Source organism: Callithrix jacchus, chromosome 20, assembly GCF_049354715.1.
Source record: "Callithrix jacchus isolate 240 chromosome 20, calJac240_pri, whole genome shotgun sequence".
Taxonomy (NCBI): domain Eukaryota; kingdom Metazoa; phylum Chordata; class Mammalia; order Primates; family Cebidae; genus Callithrix; species Callithrix jacchus.
Window position 1 is genome coordinate 31,021,656 of NC_133521.1, and position 12,871 is coordinate 31,034,526.

Here is a 12,871-nt window from a genome sequence, read left to right on the forward strand (position 1 = left end):
TGTGAAATAAAAAGTTACTCAAGTGATAATCTCTCTCGGGGACATGAGAAAGTGGAAGGATAGATCTACATATTTCTCAGTTAAAATTCTTTGCAATAATCGTAGCTAACATTCATTGGGCATTTGCTATCTGCAGCTGTCCTGAGAGCTTTAGATGCGTGATCTCACTTCCTACTCAGCCATCCAAAGTGGTGTTATCATCCCATTTTAGAGATAAAGAGTCCAAGGCTCAGGGGAGTCAAGTCACAGTGTAGCATTTATTCTCCAAGGCAAGTCTGCACAACTACAAACCTCATGTTCTTTGCCACCATGCCACTGCCTCTGTGCAGCCACACTGTCCCTTTGAATTGCCTTTCTCATCACAGGCTTCTTTTCCACCTGCATTCTCATTCAGTCTTCACACCCTTAGCCCCATTCTTGTTCATCCCCAGGTACAAGTCATCAGTATTCCCAGGCAACATGGAGAGGCTCACAATCCTGAACACTTCCTTAATGGTGGTGGAGGCATTCTTCTATTTCCAGAATGATGTCAAAGCAAACACATACTTCCTGGAACCCAACACCATGGTCCTGAAGCCCAATGAGAAGCAGGTACAGTCATATGGACACAAAGCAAGGCTTTCTCGGGAAATGTGAGGCCTTGGCACCCTTGGTATAAATGTACTTTCTTTTGACTTTTCCTTCCATCAGATATTAAACGTATGGGCCTACCCTACTTCAGTTGGTGTCTTTGAAGACAGTATCGTCTGCTGCATCAATGATAACCCAGAGCCAGTCATCTTCCAGTTAAGCTGCCAGGGGATCCGCCCGGAACTAGAGTTGGAACCCAGGCAATTACATTTTGACCGGCTCTTGCTGCACAGGTCAGAGTTCTAGATCATGTCAGGACTGGAATGGAATTTGAGGAGCCTTTAGTTCTAGAGTAAACAACTCATCCCGATTTACTCTGGACTCTTGGTTTTAGCACTGAAAGTTCTGCACCCTGGGAAATTCCTTGGTCCTGTGCAAACCAGGATGGTTAGTGAACCTATCTAGTTAACAGACTGTTAGTTCAGTAGATGAACTTCAGCAGGGCCAAGGACCTCCCCAAGATCAACTACCAAAATATGCGTATTATCTGCATTTCTTCAGAAGAATAACTAGCTTTCTTCAGATTCTCAAAGCAGTCTATTGCCCAAAGAAGTTATCTCAGTGAACTGACACAAGAACAGAAAACCAAACACCACATGCTCTCACTCATAAGTGGGTGTCGAACAATGAGAACACATGGACACAGGGAGGGAAACAGCACACATGGGGCCTCTCGGGGGGTGGAAGAGCTAGGGGAGGGATAGCAGGGGGTGGGGGCATTGGGGAGGACTAACAGGAGAAATACCTAGTGTAGATGTTGGGAGGATGGAGGCAGCAAGCCACCATGGTGCGTGTATACCTATGTAACAGTCCTGCACCATCTGCACATGAACCCCAGAACTTAAGGTATAATAAAAAAATTAAAATAAAAAAGAATATTTGCTCCAGAAATTAAAGTAAAAGCAGAACATTAGACCAAAACTAGAACTGACGTATTCATTAATTGGAATTGTATTATTATTCTAAGTAGAAAGAATGTTTACTTCTGCGGCTTCTGGGAGAGAATATTGTTGTGACATGTATCCTGCATTCTGTAATCGCCACCACCAGGCCCCTTTTCCTGATAAATACTGCTTAAAGAACTAAGTAATAATTGAAGTAACCAAAAGTGCTTTTTCTGACCTCCAGTGAGCCATGATCACACCACTGCACTCCAGCCTGGCTGACGGAGCAAAACCTTGTCTCAAAAAAAAAAAAAAAAAACAGCATAGAAAGAAAAGTAGTGGTAAAAAATGAACATTCAGTAAATAGTGGGACAACATCAAGCAGTGTAACATATTTGTGATTGGAGTCCCAGAAAGAAAAGAGAGAGGGAAGGGGCCAAAAATACGTGAAGAATAGATGGAACTTTCCCAGATTTGTTGAAAAAGCAAAAACTTAAGAGTTCCGAGAAGCTTAGCAAACCTTAAGCTTGATAAATATAGTTATAGCCCAAGTTTTGCCACTGAATCTGTGACTTTAGGGCCATCAATTAACCTCTCTAAGCTTCAGGGTTTTGTTTGTTTGATTTTTTGTTTATTTTTTCGAGACAAAGTCTCATTCTGTCACCCAGGCTGGAATACAGTGGTGCAATCTCAACTCACTGCCACCTTACCTCACAGGTTCAAGTGACTCTCCTGCCTCAGCCTCCCAAGTGGCTGGGATTATGGGCATGTGCCACCACAGCCAGCTAATATTTTTTATTTTTTTATTTTTAGTAAAGACATGGTTTTACCATGTTGCCCAGGCTGGTCTCAATTTCTGAGCTCAGGGAATCTGCTTGCCTCAGCTGCCCAAAGTGCTGGGATTACAGGCTTGAGCCACCACGACCAGCACGTTCAGGTTTTTTATAGGTCATCTGGGATTAATAATATCAACTTCACCTATTTTATATAATAGATTAATAACCAAGAAAGAAAACCACATTAAGGCAAAGTTTAGTCCAACTTCTTAAAACCAGAAATAAGAGAAAATCTTGACAGCAGCCAGGAGAAAATGAAATACAGTATGACTGACTCCTCATCAGTAACAAAGGAAGCTGGAAGACAATAGAATGGCAATTTTAATGTGCTAAAGAAAAATACAGTTGACCTTTGAGCAATGCAGGTTTGAACTGGGCGGGTCTGCTTATTAGTGATTTTTTTTAATGAAACACAAATTGAAAATATGGCAGACCTAAATAAAACAATTCAAAAAAGCATTGAGAAATCTTGTTCAGCACCCATACATGAAAGAAAAACTGTGATTTTTAAAAATTATATGCTTGGCCAGGTGTGGTAGCTCACATCTGTAATACCAGCACTTTGGGAAGTCAAGATGGGTGGATGACGAGGTCAAGAATTTGAGACCAGCCTAGCTAACATGGTAAACCCTCGTCTCTACTGAAAATACAAAAATTAGCCAGGCGTGGTGGCACGCACCTATAATCCCAGCTACTCAAGAGGCTGAGGCAGGAGAACTGCTTGAACCCAGGAGGTGGAGGATGCAGTGAGCCGAGATCTCACCACTGCACTCCAGCCTGGGCAACAGCATAAAACTCTGTCTCAAAAAAAAAAAAAAAAAAAAATCATATGCTAAGGATAATGGCCATTATCCTTAGCAAACTATAATGTAGGAACAGAAAACCAAATATCACATGTTCTCATTTATAAGTGGGAGCTAAGTGATGAGAACCAGTGAGCACAAAAAGGGGAAGAACAGACACTTGAGGGTAGAGGGTAGAAAGAGGGAGAGGAGCAGAAAAACATAACTTTGGGGTGTTAGGCTTGGTACCTGGGTGATGAAATCAGTACAGCAAACCCCCATGACACAAGTTTACCTGTATAACAAACCTGCACATGAACTTCTGAAACTAAAAGTTTTTTAAAAAATACAAAACTACAAAATTTGAAGTGAAATTTCAAACTTTCCTTTTGTCTCTGCAGACAGGAAGCCAGGGTAGTTCTTCTCCGCAATGTCACACTCCTGCCGGTGGCCTGGCGGATCACCAACCTGGAGCACTTGGGTGATGATTTCACTGTGTCCATGATGCAGGGAACCATCCCCCCCAAGGCTGAGTATGGCCTTCATCTCTACTTTCAGCCCACCAAGCCTATCAACATCAGGAAGGCTTTTCGGTTGGAGGTGAGGCTTCACATGTCCACTGACTTGGTTATCAAATCATGTATACTCACACACACACACACAGAGGTCTCCCTGTTACATGCTCCCATCTGATTCCCTTTTGATATCACCAGTCCACAATATCTTGCTGTGGATACAACTGCAAGCTCCATAAAGGCGTTATTGCTTATGCCTGATTTCCCAGTGCCGGGAACACAGCAATCAATGTGGAAGAAAGGGACAAATAAGTGAATGAAAGAATGAATGAATTAGCAAATGAACAAATAGTGTTGCTATACCTAGGTAAGCATCAGAGTCCTGATTTCACACTCCTAAAGCCAGTCACCTATTGGATTCCTATCTTGGTAAATGTCAGCCTCCCAACAGACACCTGGCTATCAGCCTTAATTCCCCCTTTTCTTGATGACCTCCCTTCCAACACAGGCCTCCAGCAAAGGTTGCTAATTCTACCTCCCAATGTGTCTTTTTTTTTTTGAGACAGAGTCTCGCCCTGTCACCCAGGCTGGAGTGCAGTGGTGTGATCTCAGCTCACTGCAAACTCTACCTCCGGATTCAAGCTGTTCTCCTGCCTCAGCCTCCCGAGTAGCTGGGACTACTACAGGCACGTGCCACTATACCCAGCTAATTTTTTATATTTTTACTAGAGACAGGGTTTTGCCATGTTGGCCTGGCTGATCTCAAATTCCTGACCTCAGATGATCCTCCTGCCTCAGCCTCCCAAAATGCTGGGATTACAGGAATGGTGCCTCCTAATGTATCTTGCCCATCCACTTCTTTCTCCTCGCTGCTGCCACCACCTTGTCCAGGCATCCAGCAGCTTCTCTCACCTGGACTTCTACAGAGGCTTCCTAACTGGTTTCCCTGTTGCTATTCCCCACAGTGTCCAGAGGGATCTTTACAATGTCATTCAAACAGGTTATGACCCCTCCTAACACACTCTACTGGCTTCCTGCTGCGGTAGGAGTAAAGCCTGGGTCCTCACCTGCCTCTGAGGCACTGCCTGCCTCAGCATCTCAACCTGCTCCACCCTCGCCCTCACTCATTGGCTCTCACGCACTGTCCTGGCTCTTTCTTGGCTCAAGCCCCTGACCTTGCTGCAACGCTGCTGTGAATCTGCCCTTAGGCTCCTGCTTCAGGCCCCCCCACCACCACCAACATTGCTGCTTCAACTGGGCTTCTTTAATCATCCCACTGAGAGAATACCCCTTATGCACAATAACCCACCCCGTCCTCCATCCTTCAGAGGACCACCTCTTCCTGACATTATCCTACTTCTTTCTTTACTTTCTTATATGAACTGTATCAGGGCAGGATCTCACCTGATTTAGAACCTGTCTTAGTTCTTCTAGGGCTGCTATGACAAATTACCCTACACTGGGTGGCTTAAAACAACCGACATTCCTCTCACCATTCTGGAGGCAAGATGTGCAAAATCAAGGTGCTGGCAGGGCCATGTTCTCTCTGAAGACTCCAGGGAAGAGCCTTCCTCTCTCTCCCCTTCAGCTTCTGGGGTCTTCTGCGAGTGTTCTCAGCCTGTGGCTGCATCAGTCCAGTCTCTGCCTTCATCATCACAACACCTCTTCTGTCTGTGTCTTCTCTTCCATCTCTTATAAGAATATTTGTCATTGGATTTAAGACACACCTTGATAATTTAAGACGATCTCATCTCTACATCTTTGACTTAATTCAGTCCACAAATACCCTTTTTTCCAAATAAGGTCACATTCACAGGCTCCAGGAGTTAAGAAGTGGGCATCCTTTTTTTGGAACCACCTTTCAACACCCCTGTACCATCATATCCCCAGTGCCTAGCATGAGATTGGCTGAAGTAGGCATGCAGCAGAATCTGATGAATGAATGAATGAATGAATGAATGAATGAATGAATGAATGAATGTCATTGACTTTTTTTTATTTATTTGAGATGGAGTCTCTCACTGTCGCCCCAGCTGGAGTGCAGTGGCGTGATCTCAGCTCACTGTAACCTCCGCCTCCTGGGTTCAAGCGATTCTCCTATCTCAGCCTCCCAAGTAGCTGGGACTACAGGCATATGCCACTATGCCTAGCTAATTTTTTGTAGTTTTAGTGGAAACCGGGTTTCACCGCATTATCTAGGATGGTCTTGATCTCCTGACTTCATGATCTGCCCACCTTTTCCTCTCAAAGTGCTGGATTACAGGCTGAGCCACTGCACCATCACATTTTTATATTTTCACAACTGTTGTGACCATCTCTGTGTGTCCCAGCCAAGCAGCAGCCTGATTAGGGCTCTGCACAAGCAGTATGTGCCTCTGTCAGACCCCAAAGTGAACTTACATTCACCTCCACATCCACAGGAGGAAATGCCTTCATCTCCGGTCCCTTCGGAAAGCATTTGGTGAACTTGTTTTATTTCATCTGTGTAACTCTTCAATTGTCCTTCCTATTTTCCTCAATCTAAAATTCAGTCTCCCCCCTGCCTCCAACTCGCCATGGGGAAGCAAAGGAAGTAGGAGGCTCCAGGCACTTGCCATGCCTCAGGAGAGAGGAGCTGCATAAATCCCGTCTGCCCATCTTGCCACCCGTCAGAGGGCAAGCAGTCAGAGAAAGAAGGCGAAACTCAAGTCGGTTCAAGTTGCTCCATGAAGCACTGGCAGATGTCTAATGAAAGACAAGAAAGAAATTCTAATTTAAAACTTGAGTTTGGTGACAGCTGCAAATTTCCTCTTGGAAATTTCCCCTTGGCACCCAAAGTATGTGCAATTGGGGAGTGGGTGGCTTGGGTTTTCAACTGGAGGTCTCAGCAAAGACAGAGGTGAGCTCCACACAGGCACAGGAAAGCTTTCCCCACTGCCCACCAGCTCTTTCCCTGGACAGATGGACCCTTTACCAACTCCTAGCTAGTCTCAAGAGGCAACAGTCAGTTCATGTCATTTACCCACTTTTTGATGAGATTATTTGGGTTTGTTTTTTTTTTTTTTTTTTGCTGATTTGATCCTCATAGATTCTGGATATTAGTCCTTTGTTAGATGCATAGTTTGCAAATATTTTCTCCCATTCTGTGGGTTGTCACTCTAGCCATTTGTACCCCCAAAACCTATTAAAATAAAATATAGATGAGGCCAGGCGCGGTGGCTCATGCCTATAATCCCAGCACTTTGGGAAGCCGAGGCGGGCGAATCACGAGGTCAAGAGATCAAGAACATCCTGGCCAACATGGTGAAACCTCATCTCTACTAAAAATACAAAAAGGTTAGCTGGGCATGGTGGCGAGCGCCTGTAGTCCCAGATACTCGGGAGGCTGAGGCAGGAGAATTGCTTGAACCCAGGAGGTGGAGGTTGCAGTGAGCGAGGTCGTGCCACTGCACTCCAGCCTGGCACCTGGTGATGGAGCGGGACTCTGTCTCAAAAAAAATAAATAAAATATAGATGTTTATAAAGAAGAAGAAAGCAGAGTCAACAGTCAGGTCAGGCTGACAGCGATAGCAGTTCAGAGGTGTCTGAGAATGATGAGGGAGGGACCACCCACAAGCATGACAACAAAACGGCCCTAATCACCATGATAGTCACAGAAATATAACATTTGGTATTTCCAAACATTAAACACTTGCTTTCTATGAAAAGTCTAGCACCTTCCCGCAGGTTAAGCCACATACAAAGAACAAAATGATTCAGATTTATAAAATGAGTAGAGCAAGGATGACTTGGAGCCTAAATTTCATTTCCACTGTCAGGGTGATGCTCACAAGGTTTATTTGATTTAGAAGTTAAAAAAAAAAAAAAAAAGCAGTTGGGCATGGTGGTTCACATCTATAATCCCAACACTTTCGGAGACTGAGAGGGGAGGATTGTTTGAGTTCAGGAGTTCAAGACCAGCCTGGGCAACATGGTGAAATCCCACCTCTATAAAAAAAAAATACAAAAATTAACTGAGCATGACAGTGCACTCCTGTAGTCCCAGATACTCGGGAGGCTGAGGTGGGAGGATGGCTTGAGCCCAGGAGGTCGAGTCTGCAGTGAGCCAAGATTGCACTACTGCACTCCAGTCTGAGTGACAGAGTGAGAGCCTGTCACAAAATAAAAAACCACTTTCCTGTAATGTCACCTCTGAGCCCAAACTTCAGTAATGTAGCAACAATAAAAAAGACAGTCCCTTTTCCCCATTCTTGTATTGTTTATACAAGCATTCCCCAGAGAGTGCTAAGAGGAGCACAAATGGTGGGTGAAGATAAAATACCTACGGGGGAATACATTCAAAAACATTCCCTGCCATATCCCCGTTAGGATGTTACATGTTTCAGGCTCCAAGCGCCTCACGGGTCTTGCTTTTACTGAAGAATTTCCCTTACCCTGGTAGGTTTTAGATGCAGAAAATCTTCTCGGTGTTGTTCAGATTGAAAATATCATGGTCTTTGCAGAGGCATACGACATCGCCTTGGACATCACCTTCCCCAAAGGTATGCTGGGCCCTTCAAGGAAAGGATGTTTGGAAGTTGGGTCTTTTGTATTGTGTATTTCTGGGTAGAGAAAGGCTAGTGTGTTGTTAGTATTCCAGGGATTGGGGGTGGGGGGAGCAACTGTGATAAATAGTAATGTGAGCCCCAGAGTGATATTAGCAGCATGACTACACATAGTAATTACTCCAACAGGAAATAGCAAGGGAGTGGTCATAGATGTACAGTTTGCAGAGCTCTTTTCAGAGCAGTCGTGTGACAGTAAACACCTCTCCTCTTTCCGGTATTAGTTTTCTATCACTGCATAAAATTTCACCATAAGCTTTCTGGCTTAACACAAACATATTACCCTACAGTTCTGGAAGTCACTAGTGCAAAATGGGTCTCACTGGGCTAAAATCAAGATGTCAGCAGGGCTGCCTTCCCTTCTGGAGGCTCTGGGGGATCATTCATTTCTGTACCATTTCCAACTCCTAGAGGCTGCCCACATTCCTCCATCATGATCCCCTTCTTCCACCTTCAAAAATAGCAAGGTTGGGCCAACTCCATCTCATCTTGCCTTTTCTCTGGTTCTCCCACACTGCCTTCCTCTTTGCTCTTAAGCCCCATTGTGATTATATTGGGCTGATCAAGATAATTCTGAATTAATATTCCAAATGAATTATGGAACCACCATATCGTAAGACATTATGCAGCCACTAAGATCACACTTATGAGGAGTTTTTAATTATTTGGGGAACCGCTTATGATATAATGCTAAGTAAAACAACATAAATGTATGTGTAATATCCCAATTTTTGCAAGTTTTTTTTAAATATTGCAAGTTTTAGCTGATGGTAGACATGAAAGGCAATAAGCCTGGGATGGATGGAATCCGGAAGGAATAGCCCTGAGAGTGCATCAAGAGCAGCATCTGTTGTTTGTTTGCCCAGGCTCAATTAGAAAAGGCTTTTCTAGCCACAGTGCTTTCAGAAATAAATTCTTTTAAACTGTCACTGTGCATTTTCCATGTGAACTTCAAGAGGCATTTCCCCTGCTTCTCACTCTCATGCCCGCTCACCCCTCTCTGCCCTGGCCCCTGGTCTGTGCAGGAGCTGAAGGAGGCCTGGACTTTGGGATTGTCAGGGTCACAGAGGAGGTGAAGCAGCCCCTGCAATTGAAGAACCGTGGGAAATACGAGATCGGGTTCAGGTAACCGGAATCCCATCGGGTGTGCGGCCGCCAAGTCCGCCGTCGGGAGGAGCGTGGTCTGGGAAACTTTTCTTATCAGTCAGTCAAGGAAATCATAAGAACCATCTCTGCTTTTTTGCCTCCCTTGACTTCAAATGAATGGAATTCCACCTGCTAAGGGAGCAGAGATTTTCATGCTGTTCTCAACTCTGCGGTTTAACGGGGGCCTTTAAGTGGCCTGGATGTACCTGGCTGGTTGGAACCACAGGTTTCTGGGGGTGGAGGAAGAGACTTGGGGGAAGAGGTTGGGAGGGGGAGATTCTAGGGATGAGAAGAGGTCCCTGGGTGGAGGGAGAGACTGCAGATGGGGGACCTGGCCTCAAGCTGTCCTGCCTGCTGCCAGCTCTTATCTGTTTTGCAAGGAGTCCTTCTACAGCAGATTTCATGTGAAGAGAGGGTTTTCTTTTCTCATTACGTTCTAAGAACGGTGACATTATAGAATTCAAATAGTGGCTTAGTAAAATAGAGCTCCAGCTTGTGGTCATCCCTTGAGATTAAATATGAAACACAGAGGCTGGGTGTGATGGCTCATGCCTATAATCTCAGCACTTTGGGAGGCCAAGGCAGGTAGATTGCTTGAGTCCAGAAGTTCGAGACCAGCCTGAGCAAAATGGTGAGAACCCCCTGCCTCTACAAAATACAAAAAAAAATAGCTTGGCATGGTAGTCCTAACATTTGTAGTCCAAGCTACTTGGGAGCCTGTGATGGGAGAATTGGAGGTTCCTCAGCAACAAAAGGGTGGCATGACACCCTCAGACAGGGCCCCACAGCCCTTCGTGGCAGTGCCTGCACTTTTCATTCCATGGAAGGTTCTCCTTCCCTGAGAATTCACAGTTGACAAAGGGACTTTTCCCCTGTCACTTTGGAATTAGTGCTAAGTGGAATCTTGCCTGTTGGTGAGTTTTCTTTTAGATTAAGACGGGGGCTTTAGCTGTGCTGTTTGAGCTGCATGGAGTGGAGTCACAGGCTGGAACATGTGAGAGAGGGTTTGTTGAAAGAATGTTCAGGGAAGTGAGGAAGCACAGGGATGCAAGTAACTGGGCAACCAGGGTTTCCTGGAGCATGGGGGTGACATTCAGAGTCCCACAGCAACTCCGGGCATCCCTCCTCTGCTTAGGTGGGAAACACCTTGGGCCTATGCCAGTGCCTCTTTCGGTCTCATGAGCCAGCTGCTTCCTGTGTTTCTCGCCTCACCTCCAGTATGCCATGGGCTTCCCTCCCTAGTGCCTCCACTGCAGGGCCCCTGCCCCCTCTCTGCTCTCTCTCCCCAGGTTCCCTGGTTTCTGTGTCACTGTTTGCTCTGCATGTACTGAGAGCCAGACAGACACAGAGAGAGAGAGAATTAATTTAGTTGGTCCTTTTTCGGTGTCCAGTGTCCCTGTTGGACAGAGATCTCCTGCAATGGCCTCTCTTGACCATTGGATAGAGTGTGGCTATCTTTGCCTCAAGCATCAATTCCTGGTCCTGTCAGTCCTGGCTAAGGAGAGGCGATCAGAGCATACAGAGCACAGTGGACTCTGCTGGGCATAGTGGCTGAACAGGGCTGGAGACACAGCAGGCACTCAGCCATCTAGTCTCCTCTCTGGTATCTTGAGTTCCCGGGATAATGACTTAGGTTGACTTTTCATTCTTGTCTTTCAGCTTTTCCGTGGACTCTGTAGGGATTTCAACACCTAATATAAATTCCATGATCTCAGTCCAACCCAAAAAGGGTTCACTGACCCCAACAGAAAAACCCACAAATGTCCAAGTTTTCTTCCATGCAAAAAAGGAAGTGAAGATCGAGCACCAGCCTGTTCTGCACTGTCAGGTAAGAGAGCTCTGAAGGGAGGGGCTGCCTCGATGGCAGGATCATGGGACTCCTGTTGCAAAGAGGATACCTGGCCTAATCCATGCTCCAGGGGGAAAAAGGGAGGCCTGGCCGGGGTGACAACCAGATAGGATACACCGGGGGTTGGTCCTAACTAGCAGGCAAAGTCATCAGAAATAGAGCCAGAGAGGAAATGTGCCCCCAAGTCTCTGGGGAGCATCAGAGGCAGGGAAGCTGAGTCCCATCATCAAGTGCAAAGGATGAGCGGGGAATTGAAAGCAGGAGGAAAAGCTGACTATGTTGACCCTTGGCTGGTACACAGCAAGCTCTGCTTTAGTGTTTGCTAATATCATTGTTGATGCACTAATACAAAGACAGTGAAATAAAGAACATAGCCTCATGTCAGTCATGAAAATAGGGAATGGGGTTCTGTAGCTACAGCAGTGGCTGACTTGTAATTCTTCTTCTCTTTCTAGATTATTGAGCCCAGTATTTCAGAAGGAGGTGAGATCATTGCCAGCATCCCAATTAAGTTTTCTGTGAATGCAGTATATTCCAAATACAACATCAGCCCCTCCTCCATCATCAACTTTGGAGCTTTGATCTGTGGCGCTCGTAAAAGCACCACCTTCACCATAGAAAATCAAGGTGTTACTGACTTCAAGTTCTCCCTTTATCGGCTGACAGGGGAGAGCCCCATTCATCAAAAGAAAGCGTAAGACCAGTATTTACTTAACTCATTTCATTCTCTTATTAATTTGTGCTTTATATTTTGTAAAGAGCTTTGGTATATCTTACTTAAATTCACCCAATCCCCTCTCGTGGGTGAGGTCACTAAGATTTATAAATGGCTCATTTAGATTATACACAAAAGCTGGGCATGTAATCCCAGCACTTTGGGAAGCCAAGGCGGGTGGATCACCTGAGGTCAGGAGTTCCAGACCATCCTGGCCAACATGGTAAAACCCCATCTCTACTAAAAAATATAAAAATTAGATGGGCATGGTGGTACACACCTGTAGTCCCATGCTAGGGAGGCTGAGGCAGGAGAATTGCTTGAACCCGGGAGTCAGAGGTTGCAGTGAGCCGAGATCACACCACTGCACTCCAGCCTGGGCAACAGAGTGAGACTCCATCTTAAAAAAAAAAAAATTATACATGAAATTACCAGTGGATCTTGGTTGTGAGCCCACAAACCTTCTGACTCTAGGTTTTGTCGATTTTCTGTAGAATATATCATAAATTTTAGTTGAACAAACATAGTCTTCTGCCTGGGATTTTGTCTGTTGTCCTGGTGCTTCTGGAGTCCTAAAGGACTTATTAGATCATTGTCGTATGTGTCATTCTGTACAATGCCAAGAGATTATTATCACAGCAAGATAAATCAAAAGAAACTGTAGCTGTGCTTCAGGTGGGGCCGCTCTGGAAGCCCAGAAGAGAGGAAGTGTGGTGATGCCTTCAGCCTACCAGGGACTGTTATTGTTATTGCCTTCTTCCCATTAAGGTAGCTTCACCATCACAAAGCTACCTTAATAGTTGTTCCAACAGCAAAACGCCATGTTCTTCAAAAGGAGGCTGTCAATCAATTCACCCAAAACAACTTGTCTTTTGAGTGCTTTGGCTTCCATTAGGCTGTCATACTCTTTTTGGGCAAATTAAGGATGGTT

At 45.3% G+C, this 12,871-nt stretch overlaps 1 protein-coding gene across 19 annotated transcripts in view; it reads left to right on the forward strand.

The window, feature by feature from the left end:
• The window catches only part of HYDIN (HYDIN axonemal central pair apparatus protein), a 516,394-nt gene that overhangs the window by 424,621 nt on the left and 78,902 nt on the right, over positions 1 to 12,871 (forward strand). For all 19 annotated transcript variants that reach the window (XM_078357699.1, XM_078357700.1, XM_035282169.3 and 16 more), the window contains 7 exons: positions 432 to 591; positions 691 to 863; positions 3,534 to 3,732; positions 8,068 to 8,167; positions 9,256 to 9,355; positions 11,036 to 11,204; positions 11,681 to 11,919. In XM_078357699.1, coding sequence (XP_078213825.1) covers positions 432 to 591; positions 691 to 863; positions 3,534 to 3,732; positions 8,068 to 8,167; positions 9,256 to 9,355; positions 11,036 to 11,204; positions 11,681 to 11,919 — 1,140 coding nt within the window. The remainder of the gene's footprint in view (positions 1 to 431; positions 592 to 690; positions 864 to 3,533; positions 3,733 to 8,067; positions 8,168 to 9,255; positions 9,356 to 11,035; positions 11,205 to 11,680; positions 11,920 to 12,871) is intronic.